Consider the following 19,806-nt stretch of genomic DNA (forward strand, 5'->3'; position numbering starts at 1 on the left):
GGAAATGCGTGAGGAGCGGCGGGGAACTGCAGGCACCCCGCAGAAAGGTGTGTAAATCTTTGCGTGTCTAAAGAAACTTCACCGGGCTGTGAGGATTGGGGATAAGAAAACGCTTGGCCTCTTTTTTTTTTTTTTTTTTTTTTCCTTTGGAGCTCTGATCCCCTTTGATCGTTACAAAAAATAATAATATATATATATATAAATAAAAAGGTCGTATTTCACCCAAAAAAATATCGGCCGTCAGAGGGCCTGAGGAAGTGCGAACCCGAGGGGGTTTTGCTGGTGATTATTCCCTCCTTTTAATTATTTAATGCTGCGGATGGAATGAAAGACATCGGCTCTGGACAAGCAGATGGGGCGGGGGGGGAGGTGTTGGCCACGGGGCTGCGCCCCAGCAGAAGCCATTGTCACATTGATGGTGGGACCCCGCGCTCCGGGGCCGCGTTGTTCCTCCTGCGGCATCACCTCCGTGCTGGGAAGAGATGGTTTTAGTGGGGCTGAGAGGATGTACGACCGAGGGTGCCGGTGCCACCATCCCTGCGGTCACACAGCCGAAGGGACGCCGAGGCTGCAGCCTTGCAACGCAACCCCGGGGCCAAACACTGGGGCCAATAAACGTCAATAGCGGGAGGGGGGCTGGGGGCCGGGCACCCTGGGAGCCCCGCACACACACAGCGGACTCGCAGACTGCCAAAATTTGCCTTCAGCCGCAATCTGCGGAGCTCCGGGAAGCCGCTGCCTTGTCAGGAAGATCAGATTTGGCAGCGCCGGATTGCATCGAAATGCGCGCCCCTCTCTGCTCCAAGGGAAAGAGCGCAAGGAAAGCTTTCGGCCAATGTTAAAACAACTCCTCCGGGGGCCGGGATGGGTGGGAAAGGGTTCTGCGAGCTCGGAAATTGCGCGTGGAGCAGATAGAGGCGGTGAGAGGGGGGACGCGGGGTGTGGGATGGGGGGATGCGGGGATCCGAGGAGCGGTGCTCAGCCCCCCGCCGCTGCCCATCGCCCCGCAGCCGGACACGCCGCCTCCTCCGTCCCTACGTACGCACACATCGACACACACACACCTCTAAATATCGAATTTTTAAAGAGGAAAACCTTCTTTTTCCCCTGCCCGGTGGCTGGTTTTCATTAGGGAGGTTTCTCTCTCTAACCCCAAGGGAAGCAGCCTATGAGTTTGTAACTGCGGTGCAGGACGTAATTATCTCATTAAGGGGAGAGAGCCAGGCTGCTCCCAGCGGAGCTGACCTCGCTCCGGGGTTGATGGGGGCCCGGAGGGTGGGATGTAGGTGGAGGGGTGGGCCCGGAGGGTCACCATTTGGGGTGACCCGTTCGCAGCCCCATTTGGAGTCGGGGAAGCGCAGCACTCCCCACGGAGCGCAGCCACTTACACTTGTTGAGAGAAGCACTTAAAGCGGGGCTGGAGGGGGGGGATGCGCAGGGGGTGATTCCCCCCCACCCCGGGGGTCGTTGTACCGGGGGGCGAGGGGCCGCCCCGCTCGGTGTAGGGGCGTTTGTTTGAACAGCTCCAGAGCAAAGAGCAGGGGAAGAAAGTTTGGGCTGGGAGCGTGGTTTTTTCCCCAGACGTCAGCACAAGGCGGAACAGGGGCTGGGGAGGGAGCCGGACTCGCAGGGCAGCCGGGATTTTTATTTTTTATTTTTTTAATTATTATTATTATTATTTTATTATTATTTGGTGGGGATCAGAGAAGGGGAAGGGGCCGGGGAGCGGCCCGGCACCTCGGGGTGGGCTGCGGGCCGGTGGGGGTGGGAGACATGGATTCGCCGCCAGCCTTCGCCATGGACAAACCGTTCGCCCCCAGCACCGTGCGCGTTCCGGAGCCGCCCGAAAACCCTCAGAGCCGGAAAAACTTCAGCGTGAGCCATCTCCTCGACCTGGAGGAGGTGGCTGCCGGGATGAACGGGGCCCCCCCCGCCGGCCCCCCACCCTCCGCCGGCGGTAAGGCCATGCCGGAGCCGTCGGGAGGCAGCAGCGGCAGCGAGGCGGCACCCCAGGACGGTGAGTACGGACGTCCCGGGATGGGCCCCCCTCTACCCGCAGTCTCGGGGTGTGGGGTGGCCCCGCTGCCCCCTCTCCCACCCCCCCCACCCCCCGGGCCGGGCTGAAGGCAGGGGACAAAGGGGCGCAGGGTCCCCCCGATGTGGGATGGGGGCTGCTGTGGGGGCACAGACCCCGTGGGTTGTGGGGGTGGATTTGGGATATCTGCGGGATCGGAACCGCCGGAACACCGAAAGCACCCGACGGGGGGACGGGAGGACGCGGGCACCGCATCGGCCGCCTCCCCGCCGCCACCGGGACAGGACGGTGCCGAGCTCCCGGTACGTCCCGGGGCTGCTTGGCCCTCTCGGCGCTCCCCGCCCCTGTTCTCGGGCTCCGAGAGCGGAGGCGGCTCGGTGGGACCGGTGGAAATGAAAGCTGCGGGTCCCCGCCGCTGGCACAGGGACACCGGCACGGAGCTGCCTTTGTCCCAGCGCTCCCCTCGGGGCGGATAGGAGCCTGGTTGGGGACGGGCAGTGCCCCGGTGCTCCGGGTTTCGCTGCGTTCTGTCCCGGCACTTTTAGAAAGGGACAAATCCGCTTCACCCAGCTGCATCCCGGCTCCGGAGCGAGAAGGTTGGCCCCGACCCTGCGGCAAAGCCCCGCTCCGGGGGCACCTGGAGGCTCCCAAGAGCTCCCTCAGGTTGTAGGGTGGTGGAAGAGAGGAGGGGGTGGAAGTGCAGACCCTCTGCCTGCCCCCAGCTCGGATCTGGGACCCCCAAACCTGCCTTGGACTGGGATTTGGGCCCCATCTCCGGGGCGCTGTTGGCCGTGCCGTGGGCCTGACCCGGTGTAGAGGGATGCTGCAGCCCCAGAGCTGCGGTGAGGGGATCCCAGGGAGAGTACGGTGGTCCTTGTGTCCCCTCCAGCACTCCCACGTTGTGATTTGGGTCAGAAGAATCCTTTTCCCAACCACATCTTATTCCCAGCACAACCAGAACCCCAACTCTGCCCTCTGCTTGGGATACTGATGGCTGGGTGCCAATTTCGGGACTGGCAGCTGAGATTTTTGGTGTTGTTTCCCATCCTTCCTCCCCTTCCCTTGGGTTTTGTTTGCACTTCCCGCATCGCCTTTGGGACTGTGAGGCTGTGAATGGGGCTGTACAATTGAAGGGGGGGGGGCTGCATGCAGCACGGCATAGTCTGGCTTTTTGGAAATCTGGCAGATCCTTCCAAGGCCGTTTTTTTACCCCTAAAAGCCCATTCCTCATGGGACAGAGGCCTTTTGGGGTTTGGCATCACTGGACAATATTCCCCTCTGGCACCTGTTTCTGTGAAGTTACGGGGATGAAGACACTGTGAGCATCTGGGATGCACCAACAACACAGTCAGGAGTGGAAGTGTTTCTTGTGACCCCAAATGGAGATGCCTGAGCGATGGGAACTGCAAGCAGCCTGCAGGAGGATGAACGAGGAAATGGAGCAAGAAAACCCATGTTGGTGCAAACCTCAGGTTGTGGGACCCACTGCCCAGAGTCTGGGATGCAGTTTCCTAAACCAAGACCAGGATCATAAATACCACACAGCATTTGCATCTGCGACGCTCCTGGCATCAGTGTGACGACATCAGAGGAGCGTAACATTCTCTGTTACGGGCATCCTCCAGTGAAGGCATTTTCCCTCATCTTCCTCTCCACCATCACATCTTTTTCCCCTCTCAGATGCAGGCCAAGAGCTGCACGGCTCGGCAGTGGAAGGAGTGCCAAAGAGGCAGTGAGGGATCATCCTTGTCCCCATCCTCATCCCCATCCTGTCCCCATCCTCATCCTCATCATCCCCCGGAGTGGTGCACCGTCCCATCAAACTCTTCCACACAACTTCTGAGGTCTTGAAAGCTTGTTCACCTCCTTTCATTAGACTAACAAATAATGTGTAACGCGAAACATCTGTTAACAGCAGCCCTTAATGTTCTCAAGATGATAAAGCAGGAGGGTAATTTTAGCCAGCGGGCCTTGACTGATGGCTTTTCAAACAATGAACTTGCTTTTGGTGCTGCCTGGGGGTGGGAGTGGAGCTGGGCACTGTCTCAGATGGGTGCTTTGGGACTGTGCTGTTTTGGCTGCTCCCATAATGGATGGGAGTGGGTGATGGGATGGGGTGAGGGGGCCAGACCTGGGCAGAGTGGCTCATTCCCCATCCCATCACCTGAGCGCAGAGGGGAGAAATCGCCCTTGGTCCCTCTGTGCAGTGAGAGGAGATGGTGCACCTGATGATGTTATGGTGAATTGGTTCTAATGTCATGAATGAGGGCAGGTGAGAAGGTAAACTGAAGTGAGGACCTGATGAAAGTGGAACGTGGCAAGGGATTGTTTCTGAGGTCAGGGCTGGGTGGTTGCTTCCAGCAGCCCACTGGGATGCTTTTCTGCTGGGCTTTTCCTGCCTTCCAAAATGCTGCTTGTGGAGTCCCAATGTGGAGACAGCTCAGCTGTGCCCACCAGACGATGCTGATGCCCAGTAAGGGCTGGGGCTGCCAGCACCCCATTTCATCCCCAGAGCTGAGAAGAGGCTGTCAGGCAGCCAGGCTGGGCTGTAGGATTTACATCACCCATAGTCCCGTGCTGCTCCCCAAAACACCATCGTCTGTGAGTGCCTGTCTGCATTGACCACACGTGGCAGAGCCACGGTGGAACTGAAGGGGGGCTGAGAGATAAGGGCTCCTCGGTCCTTGTATGGCCATGCTGGGTGGCACACAGATCTGGGACAGGAGCAAGCCTTGCATGGCCGTGATGCCCACAGATGGAGTGTCACCATCGCTGTCCCCATTGCCAGCTTGGGGACATTGCCCACACCACGCAGGGATGGATGCACACCCCGGGACAGCTCACTTCTGTGCAGGGGGATGCTGTCTGTGCCCAGTGCCCAAGCCCAGCGCTCACCCAATGCTGCAGCACCCATCGCAGGTATTGATTGATTGATTGATCATTGATGAATACCCTGCAATTAATCCAGACGGGCTTCGCTGTCAGGGATCTCCCGCCCCATTTGTTTGCACTTAATGTAGGGCTGGTGACATGTGAGGGGCTGGGAGCCTGACGTGTCCCAGTGCAGTGACTGATGAGTTCCAGCCGCTCCGGGGAGCTGAGTGCATCCCTGTCAAAGAAATGAAGGGCTCTGGGGAAGGACCCACCTTAACCCTGGCCCCCAGCCTGAGACATAGACCCTACAGTGAGGCTTCCCGTCCTCAAATGGGGACCATCCACCATTGTCACCCCACATTGCTGCCATGGGACCTGCTGCCCTAGGGGTGGGCTGGGGCTGGTGCCCAGGTGTGCGCGGAAAACCACAGACAGGCAGGAGCGATGCTTTTCCAATGGGACAAGCAGGGCAAGGGGCTGAGGTTGGGCTGATTTAGGTCAGAGCCTGTAGAAAGAACCCAGAAACAGCACAAACGGCCGCCAGGTGTGGGCAAAGAGGGATCCCATGTCTAAATGGGGTTTCTGTCAGGGGAACACCCCAGCACCAAACTTCCTCCATCCTCCTCTGTCCCCAAAAGATGCCATGGGCTCACTGTCACACTCCTCCCTACATGGCAGGGGATGCTCCTTGCCCTGGGCTGCATTCAGGCTCTATCAGACCAGCAACACCTGGGCTCTAATTTGGGTCAATTTGCACACAGATTGGCTGAATACCCCCATAGGGGTTGCAGGACACCCCCTGCAGCGTGTGCCTGGAGGGAGAAAAATACTACACCAAGTGCCTGGCTCGGCCAGGAAAGTCCCATTACCCTCCCCCCCCAGTTCTCAGAGCAGTGATTTTTCTCTCCCTGGAGCAGTGATGCTCATAGGAACGGAGTTGAAAACCTTTTGTGGTGCTGTGAAGGGGACGGGGGGTGCAGTGGGGATGTGGGGGTTTGCCCCGCTCCATCAGGAGTCCCTGCAGCCCCATGGGCACGGGGACACCTCGCTGCCCCCCGGCTGTTGTGTCTGCTGTGATCAGGAACAGCTCAGGGCGAGACTATTTCCCCTCTCCTTTCGGGCTGTTATTTCAGGGAACGGGGCTGATTCACGGGAAAAATATGAAATTTCGACTCCGCGTGGCCAAGATGGGCGAATTTCAACGAATCAGCATTTTAAGAGAGCCTGGGCGTGTGTCTGTAGCTGGGAGGCTGATGAAATGATTTAGGGCTTTGAGGCTGCCTCGTTAGGAACCCTTCCTCCCTCCCAGGGAGCGGGGCTGTCACCCCCTTCCCCAGCGCTGCTTTCCTCCGGCAGTGGGCAATTTCTTCACCCCCTCCCCATGTTGGGGCTGGGAAGTGATGGAGCTGAAGGGATGGGGCTGAGGGCAGGATGGGGCCAGCTGCTTTACTGTGGTGAAGTCCCCTGATTGGCATCAGGTCCCCATCTGCAGCTGGAAGGGTTTATCCTACAGGGGCGGGGGAGGGAGCGGGGCTGGGATAGCATCATTGTGCTGTGGGGAAGCCCAGAGCATCCTTTAAAATGAGACAGGAGGGGTCAGGGAATGGGGATGGGAATGGATGTGGGTTTGTCATGGATCTCTTTGGTGCAGGGCACTGGTGGGCAGGGGTCCCCTGCATGGGGTCAGCACTGTCTCGGGAGGATAGGAATGGGAAACCCCATAGGAACGATCTGAGAGGGGCTTTCAAGGCAATTCCCAGTGCCCACAGAAGAGGGACACCCTCAAATTTTTGGAGATATTTTTCTAAAGCCCCCACCCTTGATGCGTTCCCATCATTTCCCCACGCAGAGACCTTCCCTTCTCAGCACCCCTCTCTGGCCCAAGGGATCACCCAGTGTAAAGACTGCTGGGGAGCACTGGAGGGACACCAGGAAACCTGGAGGGGGAGGGGAGGTGAGGATCAACCCCTCCTGAGCAGTGTGGGGGAAAAAGAAGATGATGCGTTTGGGAACAGGGGGGAGGTTGGGGCTAAAGGGGACACTTTGGAGAACACGTTGCCCCATCCCAGACTGGGGACACGAGGATGATGGAGCGCAGCCCCCACCCTGCAGCCCTTCTCTGGGTGATGCATGGCACCGGGAGGCTGCTAATTGAGCTGGAGGACTAACGAGGTGCCCCCCGTGCTGTCGGGAGAAGCCGTGGAGCTCCGCAGCCTTTAGAAAGCGGCAGCGGCAGCCGCCATCCCCCTCCCCTTCCCTCCTCTTCCCCCTTTGGAGCGGGTATAATAAAGCAGCTTTTCAGCTGCGGCTGCAGTGATAGATCAGGAAGAATTGTATGAGTCTATTAAAGTCTGTGCGTCTCCGAATGGAGACTGCGGCTAAGCCAGGCGCCAGGCGCTCGCATTGAACCAGATGTGCTCAGGCGCCGTCCTTTCCAGCCACTGCAGCTGAGAGGCTGCCGCCTTCACACGCGAGGAAACTGGCGTGCACATGGCAGGGGAGAGGGGGAGCACATGGCAGGAGGGGTGCGGGGGGGGCACGGCCCTCCTGGCACAGCTCTGGGGCTGGGGGGGGATGCAGAAAGGTGGGGAGAGGGCATTGCTGCAGGGGTTGTGCCTCCCCGGGGCATGGTGGTGTGGGGAGGGGGTTGAATTGCACCCAAAAGTGTAGAGCGTTGATGGTGAAGGGAGAGTTGCATTGAGTACCAGCTGTGCAAGTTATGGATCTGGGGGGGTTGCACTGTGCCCGGAGCTGTACAGGACATTGCAGTGTTCAGGGGGTGCTGCATTGCACCTGGGGCTGTGCAAAGTATTGATGGGGGGTTGCATTGCACACAAGCTGTGCAGGGTGTTGCAATGTTGAGGGGGGAGTTGCATTGCACACAAGCTGTGCAGGGTGTTGCAATGTTGAGGGGGGAGTTGCATTGCACACAAGCTGTGCAGGACATTGCATTAAGATGGGGGGGATGTTGTATTGCACCATGAGCTTTGCAGAACATTGATGGGGAGGTTGTGTTGCACCCTGAGCCATGCAAGGGGACTGAGTTGCCCCCCAGGGGACACAGAGCATTGCAGGGCTGGGCTGGGCACCCCGAGCTGTGCAGGACACTGTGACAGGGGCAGCAATGTGGCAGTGCAGCCCCTGTGAGCAGGGAATGATTGGGGGGGGGGTTCCTGCTGCACCCCGGAGCACATGGATCAGCGTGGCTGCGTGGCCGTTGCTATGGGACACCCATTCCCCTCCATTTTCAGTTTGGTAGCCACGTGTCTGTGATCTGGGGGTTGTAAAGACCTCAGGGGGAAATTTTAAATGAAGGAAAATAAAGCCAGCTCCCCCAACCCCCCCCCCCCAAAAAAAAACAACCCACCAACTCCCTGTTTTTGTTTAAATTAAAAGAGTCTGAAGTGTTTCTATTAGTATTAGAGGTTTATAAAACCGAAACAAATGTCAGAATAGAACCACCAGTCACCATCCCCTTTGTGCTCCAACCCCAACAAGTTGTGTGTCACGGTTTTCCATGGCTGTTCTGTATCGTGACATCATGCAGTCAGATCCCTATCGTGACAGATCATGCAGATCTGTCAAAGCCTTTGGGGGGGCACGTTGTGTTCTATGGGATTTGTGAGTGAGCACCCAGAGGTGGCTGAGCTGTGCCCTGCACCAATGCTAGCATGACCACACTGCACTTCTGGGTGGGTTCGAGGGGTCTGAGCGTGGCAGGGAGACAGAAGGGAGGGCAGTGGTGAGATGGACAGAGGAATCTCAGCTCTGAGGTGCTGTGTGTGAGCAGGACCCCAATGCAGCCCCCCCTCATCCCCCAGCATCGTCCTACCTGCATCCAGTGGGGCTGTGTGTCAACCCGCAAACAGTTAAATGGGTTCGGTCTGGGGGAAAGCAAAAAAAAAAAAAAAAAAAAAAAGGAGAAAAGATACGAGCCACTTATTAAAATGAATGTTTTACAATAAATTTGGCGAGGGGCCACCGACCTCAAATGAAAACCAGACCGAAGGACGGCAACGCTGCTCGCTGGAGAGGGTTTGTGTGATGAGTGTGTGTGTGCCCATGGGGTGCTCCTCAGAGAGGGGCGTGGGGACAGGGGCTCACAGCTACCGTCACACCACCCCAATGTATTGGTGACCCCATCCCGGGATGCTCCAGAGGTGGCTGTGGGCTGTAGGATGGGTTTGGGGCAGGTGGGTGGTGTTGGAATGGGGCTTTTGGTGGCATCTCCAGCTGGAAAACACCCATTTGGCTGCAGAAAGGTAAAGATGGGGGGAGTGGGTGCCAGGGTCTGGTGCTGGTGCCCCAGCTGCCTGAGGGAGCGTCCCATGGGGCTGTCCCCTGGTCCCCATATGCTCTCTTCCTTCGATCTTGGCAATGACTCTGATGCAATTAGGGCTGTGCGCTAACCTGGAGGGCTGGTGTTGGGTTTCAGTGCCAGATGCCATCAGGGCGGCCTCGCTATGGGCTTTTGCTTATTAAATTTCAAGAAATCACCTCTTTTTTTTTTTTTTTCTTTTTTTTTCTTTTTTTTTTTTAACTTTTTTGCCGTGGGGGAGGAAGGCTGAGATTGCCATGCCAGGAGTCTCTGGCTGGGAGCCAGCCACTCCTGCTATGCAGCCCTGCCTGATTAGTTGTATGTCCTTAACACCATGTCACTCTCCCTGTACCTAGATGGGCACTTCCAGGGAGAAGCACTTTGCAGTCAGAGCTTTCAGCAGAGCTTTGCTGTTGCAGGATGGTGAGGTCTGTCCCAGCATCACCCATCCCAGCACTGTCCATCCCCAGATCCCATCCCGCTGCAGCTCCGGTGCTCTCCCAGCCCTGTCCATTCCTGCATCCCCCACTTCCCAGGGCCTGAGCAGAGCATTTCCTCGTGCACTGCTCACACATCTGTTAGCTATCATGGTGCTGCCAGGCTCTGCACTCAGCTATTTCAATGCGCGACACCAACGGTGCTGGGAAGCAGCAAGACTGCAGCTTGGCTGGGTGCTCTGTGTGTTCACGGTGTTCTTGTGGGCCCCCAAAGCCTGATGTGATGCTGCAGCTGATGGCTTCGGGGGGGGACATGGCACACGCAGCACTGAGCCTAAGGGATGCACACTGTGGGTGCCCTGAGTTGGTGCCACCCTGCAGCCCTGCAGCCACATGGGATGGGGTTTTCTCCCCATGGTGGGCTTGTTCTGGTGAAGGGAAAGGCAAGATCAGGCCCTCAGCCTTGGGAAAACTCAACAGGCTCCATTCTGGTCCCCAAATGCTGGTGACCCACATGATTTCACCATGCTTCTTGCACTAGAGACAAGCTGTGCCAAAAAGCAGCTTTGTCCTGCACAGCAGCTGGCAGAAGGCTCGAAGTACAGCCCTGCAGTGATGCAGAATGATGCCAAGGACCCCCCCCAGTTCATTTGGGCATTTGGGCCACGATGGGTGCCCACACCATCCCCAGCGATGGGGGATGCTCACAGAGCACCTCTGTGCAGGATGCTGTCCAAACCCATCCATCTGCAGTGCTGGGTGGTTGCTGGCTGGTGCAGCGGCAGCCCCATGACCATAAAGCAGCCAGCTGCTGCCTGTCAGTGAGTGGAGCTAAGACCCTCCCGGGACGGCCTTGGCCTCTTTTTTGGTACGGTCTTTTTGCTGCTCCTTTATAACAGAGACACTTTTCCCCCAGCAAAACTGGCAGCCTGTAAAAACGTGTCAGCGTTTCAGTTTTTTCACAATTAATGAGGTGAAACATCCTCGGAAACATTTCGCTGTAATGTTTCTCCGGTAGCTGAGACTTACCCCTCTCTTAAATTTTTAACGTCCGCCACTTGATCCGAGAAAGTTTCCTTCGGACTCAGCACATTTGGACCCCCCCGGTCTCTCCTGCTCCCACTGAGCTTCTGGATTTCTGGGATACAGGGAGCTGGGGCTGGGCTGGAGGGACAGGGAGTGGCTGTGGGATGGGATGGGGCAGCAGGAGAGCCCCAAGGAGGTTGGCAGCCCCAGACCCCCATCCCCGTGCCCTTGGGATGCTCCTGAGGTGGGTTCGGATGATGCAGCAAAGGGTCCTGAGCAAAGGCTGCTTCTCACCTTCCTTGGGCTTTTGGAGGTGATTTGAGGATATCAGCACCAGCAGTGGGGTGGGTGCTTCCCATCTTTGCTCCTGTGCCCCACCAGGGGACAGACCCCATCCCTGCTGTGTCTCCATCCTCTGCCACGCTCATGGCCAAGCACAAAACCAACGCAACGTGCCCACACCTTCAGCCCACGGGCTGTGGGGAAAAGGGATCTGGAGCACGGGGAACCCCCGGGGGGTGGAAATTCCCAGGGCAGAGAGCTCTGCTCAACCCCATCACGACCTCATGGGCAGTGCTTCCATGGAACCGGTTAATGGAGCACATGGAGCTCGCTGGACGTCATCGCTGGAGCACGCCTCGCTTCCCTGGAGTATATAAAGGGATGAAGGGAGTCCACATGTTTACCGAGAGAGACCATGGGAGAAACGAAAGACATTGTTTTTCCAAAGGATTTCTTGGCTGTAAAAGTCCTCCACCACCCTGCGGCTTCCCTGATGAAGGCCCAGCGTTAATTTGTTAAATCCACATCAAGTGCCCGGAGAACCAGTTGTTTATTTTTGCTAATTCAGCCGGCCGAGATCAAATTGGGGTTTTATTTGTTAAGGATAAACCTTAATTAATAAAAGCTATTTATTTGGTTAGAGCCGGCTGCAGCCTGAGGGTCAGATATGCCATGATCATTATTTCAAGTAAAACAAACCCAAAACGTCTCTCAACAGTTTGAAAAACGTAGAAACTTAGAGGGCTGAATTTATTTGTCTTAGGAAGAATTTACAGCTAATTCCCTCCAGGCTATTTCAACCCTTAAATTATACCCGAGAAGAAGAAAGAAGGAAGGAAAAAAAAAAAAGCCAACACAAAAATGCCATTCCAGGAGGAGCAGGAAAGTAAATGGTACTGCAGATTGGATCATCTGGGGGGGGGAGGTTGGAATTTCAGGCTTAAAGGTCTTTGGCAAACAAGTGGAACGTGTGAAATAATGCAACGGCAAAAAGCTGCATCCTGTATGGGGCTCTGGGGGTTGGCGATGGGAAATGGAAGATGTGAGCATCCCAGAGAGGTGGGGATGGCATCACTGGGTGCTGGAGGTTGGAAGTCAAAGCAGAGCTGGGGTGGAAATCCAGCACCAGCATCTGTGCTGCAGTGCGCATCACCCACTTACAGCCCTCACCGGTGGCCGGTTTGGGGCTCCTGACACATCATTGCTATGGAAAACACAGGGAAAGAGGGCAAGAGCTGGAAAAGCGAGCTTGCTCCGTGCTCAGCTAAATCAACAAACCCTGACCCAGCAGCACTGGGGCCATTGGTTTTGCAAATGGTGCATGACTATGCGCTCCCAGCTCCGCTCTGCAGGGCTGTTCTCTGTGGTCTTGGTGTCCTGGGGGCTGGAACCATGGGACACGTCCCGCCATGAGCCATGGGGCTGCTGAGCCCCCCCCATCCTTCCATCCCCAACGTCATCCTTCATTATTCAGTAACGTTATCCCTCCGTTTCCCCCTTTCCCCTGCATTTGTTTTTCTCCCTTTGGCGGAAATTGTAATCAGTGGAAAGTAAATACACCAAAGGGAAAGTGGGAGTTGCTGAGAGGTCCCCTCTGACCACTGCTTGGACAATCAAGTCAATGCCTCCACCACACTGCCATCAAACCCCCCCCAAATTATAGCTGACAAATGCAAGGGTTTGGCTTTCACCAAAATCTCCCCCCAGCCACCTCAAGTAATGTTTTTTGGGGGCGAAAGCGACACGTTTGTTGAGCTGTTTTTGACTTCGGGCAACTAAACGGCTTTTATTCTTGGAAACACATCAGGGTGCAGAAATGTTATTCCCCCGTGAAGGTTATGGTGAATTTGGCTGTGGTGAATTTTGCTCCCCTGGTGAGTAGCAGGGCGGTTTGTGATGCTCACCTCTGTAAATCTATCCTTGTTTATCCTTTATGGAAGTGGTGACTGCCGCCAGCGAGGGCAGCATTTATCTGGTCCTGTGGTCTCATGGCTGGGAAGGGCTCCATGGTGGGGTTGATGGGGACAAGATGCGCGTTCATCACTGAGCCTCATCTCCAAGCACAGCAGAGGACGTGGGCATTTAAGGAGAGGAGATTTAAGAAATCCTATTTTCTCTCAGCCAATTTAAGGCAGGCAAGAGAAGCCATCACTTGTGGAAAAGTCATAAAATCACAGAGTCAGTCGGGTTGGAAAAGCCCTCACAGATCCCCATGCCCAGCCCACCCCCCCATGCCCACTACACGTCCCGCAGTGCCACATCTCCACTGGAACACTTCCATGGATGGTGACCCCCAACCCCAGGCCAGTCTGTGCCCCTGCATCACCACTCTTTCTGGGTACAATTTTTCCCTACTATTCAACCAGAGCTTCAGATCCAACAGCCAGAATTTATACCAGGATGAAAATCAAATGGGGTTAATTAATTTTATTTATACATTTCATCGTGTTCTGTTGAGGGCCGTTGGCTTCTAACCCCAGGGTTTTGACCCAAGCTTTGGTCCCATTCACTGCTGGATCCTGCTGATGGCACCCAGCTCAGTCCCAGCCCTGGGAAGCTCTGGATCAACCACGGCTGGACTCCGTGTATTTTAATCCAGCATCTCGTTCGCTCGCTGAGGAAAAACAGGACCAAAAAAGGAGTTTAACTAAAAGGGGCAACTGGAAAGCGGAGACGGGCAGAGCATTTGGAGCAGCAGAAACGAGAGCTGGAGGGAATCTGGGGAATTTTATTTGTGAGCCTTCACGCGGACTGCGGCAAAGAGCAGCCTGCGTTCTCCCGGCTGGGAAAGAGGCCCCGAACCCGTGCGTATCTCAGGCACCAGCCCTCACCCTACCGAGAAGATCGTGTCCCATCTCGGGCTGCATGGGCCATTCCTGGCACAAAGAGACCGGAGGGTCTCTTGAGAACCTGATGGCAGAGGTTTTATGGTTATTCATAATTATAGGCCAAGATGATCTCAAAACTTCTAATTTCTTCCTGCTCGGTATTGCCTCAAAGAAGGAGAGTTAATATCCCTTCCAGCAGATTTTGTTCCTTGCTCAAGAATCATCCCCAAATGCTGCACATCTATTTAATAACTACCAAGATAGTTTATTAGCAAGTATTTATTTCCTCTGCACACTCAGGGAGCAGTAATTCCTGCCATCGCGGCCTCTGCATGGATACAGAACAGAAAACCCCAATATAACCCTGCTATGAATCAGAGCGATGCCATAAAACTATTAACATCTCAAATAATTCCAAAATACTTTCCCACCAGTAGGTACAGATTGGATCCAGATGCTTTATTAATGGAAAAAAATAATTACCCAGTACCTCCACGAGGAATACCAACAGCAAAATGTCTTTCCCGTGAAGGCAGGGATTGGGTATCAATTCTTTTTCCCGTAAGTTTGCCTAAATTTGATGACCTTAGCGACAAAAAATCAGATTTATCTCAGCCTGGCGGAAAGCCCAAGGTTGATGTGGTGAAACCAATCTGTGTTCTACACTTGGTGCTTCCATAGGCAAGCAAAGGCAGAAATAAGCATGGAGGAAGCAGAGCTCCAAGAGCCGTGGTTGTGTTTGCTCCTGGTGTGTGGATGAGGTTGGGTTCCACATGCTGCAGCTCCGTGGGTTGATGGGGATGGGAGATCTCTGAGATGGTTGAATTCGTTGCTGTCCGTGAAGACTGAATCTTTAGAAGCTGGGTTCTGCGGAGTCTCACGGGGCTTTTGCTGTGATTTCCCCCAGGTGAGAGCCTGAGCCCGAGCCGTGGAGTGGCCAAGAGGAAGAAGAAGCAGAGGAGGAACCGCACCACGTTCAACAGCAGCCAACTGCAGGCTCTGGAGAGGGTCTTTGAGCGGACGCATTACCCCGACGCCTTCGTGCGGGAGGAGCTGGCCAGGAGGGTGAACCTCAGCGAGGCGAGAGTCCAGGTGGGATAGACATCTCCACCTCCATCCCCACACAGCACCAGGGTCTGGGAGGTGGGAAGGACAATGGGGACATCTCCGCTCAACCCAGGCCTTGTTAACACCTCCCCTTCCCTTCTCAGGTTTGGTTTCAGAACCGGAGGGCCAAGTTTCGCCGTAACGAGAGGGCGATGTTGGCCAACAGATCGGCGTCGCTCCTCAAGTCCTACAGCCAGGAAGCTGCCATCGAGCAGCCCATGGCACCGCGGCCCACCGCGCTCAGCCCCGAGTACCTCTCGTGGAGCAGCTCCTCCCCGTACAGGTGGGTGCAGGACGTGGGACCACCCCCATCTCCCTGGGAGCCCTGTGCTGTTGGTGGGGACGCGAAGAGCTTTGCAGGGCTAACGGAGTGAGAGGTGGGATGTCACCTTGGGAACTCCTGCTGGCCCCCCCCCAAGCGTTTTCTGGATGGGAGGACGCCTGGTCCTCATGAGGGACCCTCTTGGCCTGCACTGACCCTTCCCACATCCTAACCCAAGAGGGGGAGCGGGACCCTTCAGTTCCCAGCTCTCCAAAAGCGGAGGGCATGGCTTCCTGGCACATACTTTGAGGGGTTCCCACATGCATACAGCCACATAAAAATGCTACAGAGCTCTTGTGGGAGACGCCCAAAAGGGAGCCGCCAACGCAGCCTGGGAAGCCAGCGGGATGTGTGGGCTCCCCATGGGCTGTGTCTCACCCCGCTCCGCTCCCCCCGCAGCACTGTGCCGTCCTACAGCTCCAGCGGGACCGCGACGCCCACCCAAGGGGTGAACATGGCCAACAGCATCGCCAGCCTGCGCCTCAAAGCCAAAGAGTTCAGCCTGCATCAGAACCAAGTGCCGACTGTGAACTGACCGGGGAAAATCCCCATGGCCTCATCCAGGACTCGACGTGGGGATCCTGTACTGATCGGCACCAACCCGCTGCCCGCCCCACGCACTGCTCGTCTGACGTCCCAGCACCTCTCCTCTCCTCTTCCCTCTTGAAGGTGGCGTCAAGTCCCAGTCTGAAGTGGCACATCGCTATAGCCACATATGGAGCAAACTTGGTTAGAAACTTGCTTTTCTGCACACCCTTATAATAAAGGCTATATATACACACACATACCCCCCACGCGCTCTTCGAGGACAAACAGACTTACCAAGCGAACAAGAATTTGCTTCCAAACATGGAAGGATCTTGGACTTTTGGATTTGACCAATTTGGGTATCTTGCCTGGAGAGCCAAAGAGTTATTGGGTCTTCTCCTCCCACAGGGACGGCACGCAGCGCTGGGACGATCGCGATGCTGCACGATGCCAATTTTTTGAGCCCCCCTTTATGCTGGGCCTTCACCTCCTCATGCACTGCCAGCCATGGGGCTCAGTGGGACCATTGAAAGCCAACAGCTGCGTCCTGGTGCCGTAAACTGGGGGGGGAACACATCGCCGCGCCCCATCCAGGCACCACCACCCCACATCTGCGGGTTTGCCAGCAGTTCTGCAGAGCCCCAGGTCATTGAACCAGCCCAGGGAAAGAGAAAATTGGAAAAAGCTGTTGGTTTCAGCTGAGTAGGCGGCTCCCAGTGCTTCGTGCCAAGGGCAGAGCAGGCTTCGTCTTCCGGAGGCACAGCATCCCCAGCGGCCGCTCTGCAGATGGGCCACAGAATGCGGGGCTGGAGGCTCTATGGGGTGTTTTCTGTGTTTCTGAATAAAGGAAACTGTATTCCCCACCACACCACACAGCCCGGTGAAGGGGCTCTCGATTGCAGGGTGGGCAGAAAACTTCCCTGCAGCAACGTGGGATGAGCCGGCGCTGGGGCAATAGGGGATTGACTCCATGGACAAAGCCAGTGGAGTGCTCCTCCCTCACCCACTGCAAGGAGAAGCAGCCAAGCAGCCAACCAAACCTATTCTAGGAGGGCTTTGTCCAGCCAGCATGGTGGGGCCAATAACAAGTGAATGTAGCATTGGACCCAAGGATGGCCACGACAGCCATCGAGATCAACACCCATCAGTATGCGATGCCAGGCCAAAAGCACCCAAACCACTTTGCATACATACCCAAGAGCCCCCACATCCTGCCCACAGGAGCTTTCTCTCCCTTTCTTACCAAGGAAAGCCACATCTGGTCCTTGATGGCCATGGTGTCCCCTGGATGTGCCAAGCGGGGAGGGCAGAGCTCCTCAGAGTGCTGCAGTGAGACTTCATGGGGATCCCACAGCGCTGAGCACTGCCATGTGGGCAGAGGAGCCCCTGCAGAGCAAAGCCCCCACCCCAAGGAACGGCACTGGGCCGGGGGGTCCCATTCCCATGGAAAGCATAGGGCTCTTTTGGTTATACAAGACGAAACCACAGGGATATAAATGTCGCTGCCTCTTTGAGAGCATTAATGAAAATAAACCCATTTAATAGTTTGCAGATGCCGTTTCTGTAAACCTAAAAAAAGCAGGGAATAAATATTTCTTCACTAAATATCTATATGTATATATATATTTGAAAACATGCGTTCCTAATCTTTGGGCCCCTCCCTCGCCACGCTCTTGGCTGCTTAAGGCAGAGCATCACTCAGCATCACAGCCTCACCGAGAGGGAAATCAGGGATCGTGGTCATGTCATCTGAGCTCTCTCCCTTTTCTATCTGTACATTGCAATGGCTTGTTACAAGATCCACAGTCGACTTTTGATTATTATTATTTTTTTTTGCATGTCTGTATTTTTTTGGAATTTTTTTGTAAAGGTTTTTTTGGTTTTGTTTTGGTTTGTTTTTTTTTTGTTTTGTAAAAAACAACTCTTGTGAAATAATGGAGGAATAAATATTTTACTGAGTAGAGATGTGTCTGTGCATGCAGAGCAGTGCTCACACCGTTGGGGAGGGGGGGTAACGTTGGGGTCCCAGGGGGGCAGGGAAACTCGGTCCCACATCCCAGCCCTACTGCTGGGCACAGGGGCTGGAAGTGCTGAACCCCCACAGCCAGGAGATCCCCCCAAGCAGCGCTGGGCATCCATGCTATCAGAACATCTCCCCCAGCACTGTGGCAGTGGGCTGAGGAGGGATGGGGCCAGGGCCAGAGCTCCTCACTGCTAAGTTGTCAGGTTCCATCCCGCAGCACAAATACGGGTGAAAGCCTTTGAGCACTCAGTAGTGCTCAGTCATGGGCAAGCATCTGCTGCAGAAGTCCTGCTGGGATGTGCAATCATCTGCAGTCACAGCAGAGACCAGCATGTGGCCCAGCCTTGAGAACCAGGCAGGAGATACAGAAAGGAGATGTAGACGTGCTCAGAGGAGGTGGTCTCTCACGGCACACTGCGCTCAGAGCATGGACTCAGCGAGGGCTGAGCATCGCCAGTGCCAGGAGCTCACATCAGCACCAAGTGCAGCTCTTCCAGGCTCCATCCTTTGCACCGAGGTGGGCAGCACCACAGTGAGTCAGGTTCTGCAGCCTGCTAGCTAACATGGACCAGAAGGGCAGGAACATAGGAATGAGCCACATAGGAATGAGCTGCAGGATCTGAGCTACGAAGTGGCAGGAAAAATGCAAGAGGCGCTTATGGAACCTGATGCTATTGCACAGGAGCATCAGGTTAACAGAGATCAAAATGAGCAAACAAGTGTTAGGAGTGCCCAGGAAAGGGTTAGAAAGTGTCCTCACAGCTGTTATAGAAAGCCACAGCACAGCTATGGCCTGAAATCCATCACCTCAAGATGCTGCAGCCGTCAAAGGTGTAAAATGGATTTGGAGAGGGCCAAGAAGTTAATGGTGGGTGGGACTGTGGCAGCAAAATATGGCCCAGATCCAACTGCAGAAGACTCTTTGAGGTGAAGATCTTACTGCTGCTCCCAGGGCAGATTCTCTGTTGACTCATGACTATTTGCTGCTAGAAATATGTCATTTATTTCTTGCCTGTGCCATCCCAGCTCCACTTCAGCTCCTGTTAGAGCAGGAGGCCCCAACCCATGGTCTGAGGACTCCTGAGAGACAGGAGCAGGGAGAACCACAGCCCGACTCCCTGCAATGAGACACCCAGGGTCAGAGCTGAACAGAGCTGTGAGCACCTGGTGGAGCTGTGGGTGTCCCTGTTCACTGCAGGGAGCTGAACCAGAAGACCTTTAAGTGTCCCTTCCGACTCAGTAGATCACAGGGATGGATTTGCCACCTCTCCATCATCCAGCACAGACTCACTTCTCCTCCTTCTGCTTTCTGGTCTCCATCCACAAACCATTGCTTTCGTTGGAAGGCTGCAAGAACGTTGGTTGCAGATTGCATTTACTCCCCTCCAGCAGCTGCTTTGCATCCAGCTGACTCCCAGATGAGCTCTCAGCTGATGAAGGACCTCTCTCCCTTTGTCCCAGATCCTGCAGCCCTGTACTGCCTGAGTTTTCCCTACTGACCAAAAAAAGCCAGGTATCCCAGCCAGGTTACCCACAGCTTCTTTCCAAACCCCCCCAAAAAACCACCCCACGGCTTCCCCGTCCCCAGGTCGGAGCCGCCCAGACCCCAAACCCCCGCCGTCCCCCCGGCACAGCGCTGTCCCCGGGCTGTGCGTCCCACGGCCACACGGGGGCGCTGCGGCTCCGCGTTGCTCAGCGCTGTCCCCAGGCTGGACGCGGGGCCGGGGACGCGGTTGGTGCCGCCGGCATTCCTGCACCCATGGGGCGGCGTGTCGTGGGTCTGGCTGCAAGACGCAAGAACAGCATTTCCTCAAGGGGATTTGCATGGCGAAGCCCCACTGTGAGGAGGAGTAAGAGCAGAGCCTGAGGTTAGGGGTGACCTGGGCTGAGGTGTCCGGAAGGTGCAGGAGGGGCAGGGATGTGTCGCTGGGTCCGCACTTGCTTCCCCCATCCCACCTTCAGATTCCTCGGGCTCGGTGACGTTGGAGAGGAAGACACGCTGGCGGAGTGAATCACACCCAAATCT

At 55.7% G+C, this 19,806-nt stretch overlaps 1 protein-coding gene across 1 annotated transcript; it reads left to right on the plus strand.

The window, feature by feature from the left end:
- The first annotated feature begins 1,004 nt into the window (after positions 1-1,004).
- Positions 1,005-17,718, plus strand: PRRX2 (paired related homeobox 2). The gene is made up of 4 exons (XM_052669259.1): positions 1,005-2,017; positions 14,708-14,892; positions 15,012-15,190; positions 15,629-17,718. The coding sequence occupies exons 1-4, from the start codon at positions 1,774-1,776 to the stop codon at positions 15,762-15,764; spliced, it is 744 nt and encodes a 247-aa protein (XP_052525219.1). The 5' UTR covers positions 1,005-1,773; the 3' UTR covers positions 15,765-17,718.
- Positions 17,719-19,806: the final 2,088 nt, after the last annotated feature.

Source organism: Tympanuchus pallidicinctus, unplaced genomic scaffold, assembly GCF_026119805.1.
Source record: "Tympanuchus pallidicinctus isolate F22 unplaced genomic scaffold, pur_lepc_1.0 scaffold8, whole genome shotgun sequence".
Classification (NCBI taxonomy): Eukaryota; Metazoa; Chordata; class Aves; order Galliformes; family Phasianidae; genus Tympanuchus; species Tympanuchus pallidicinctus.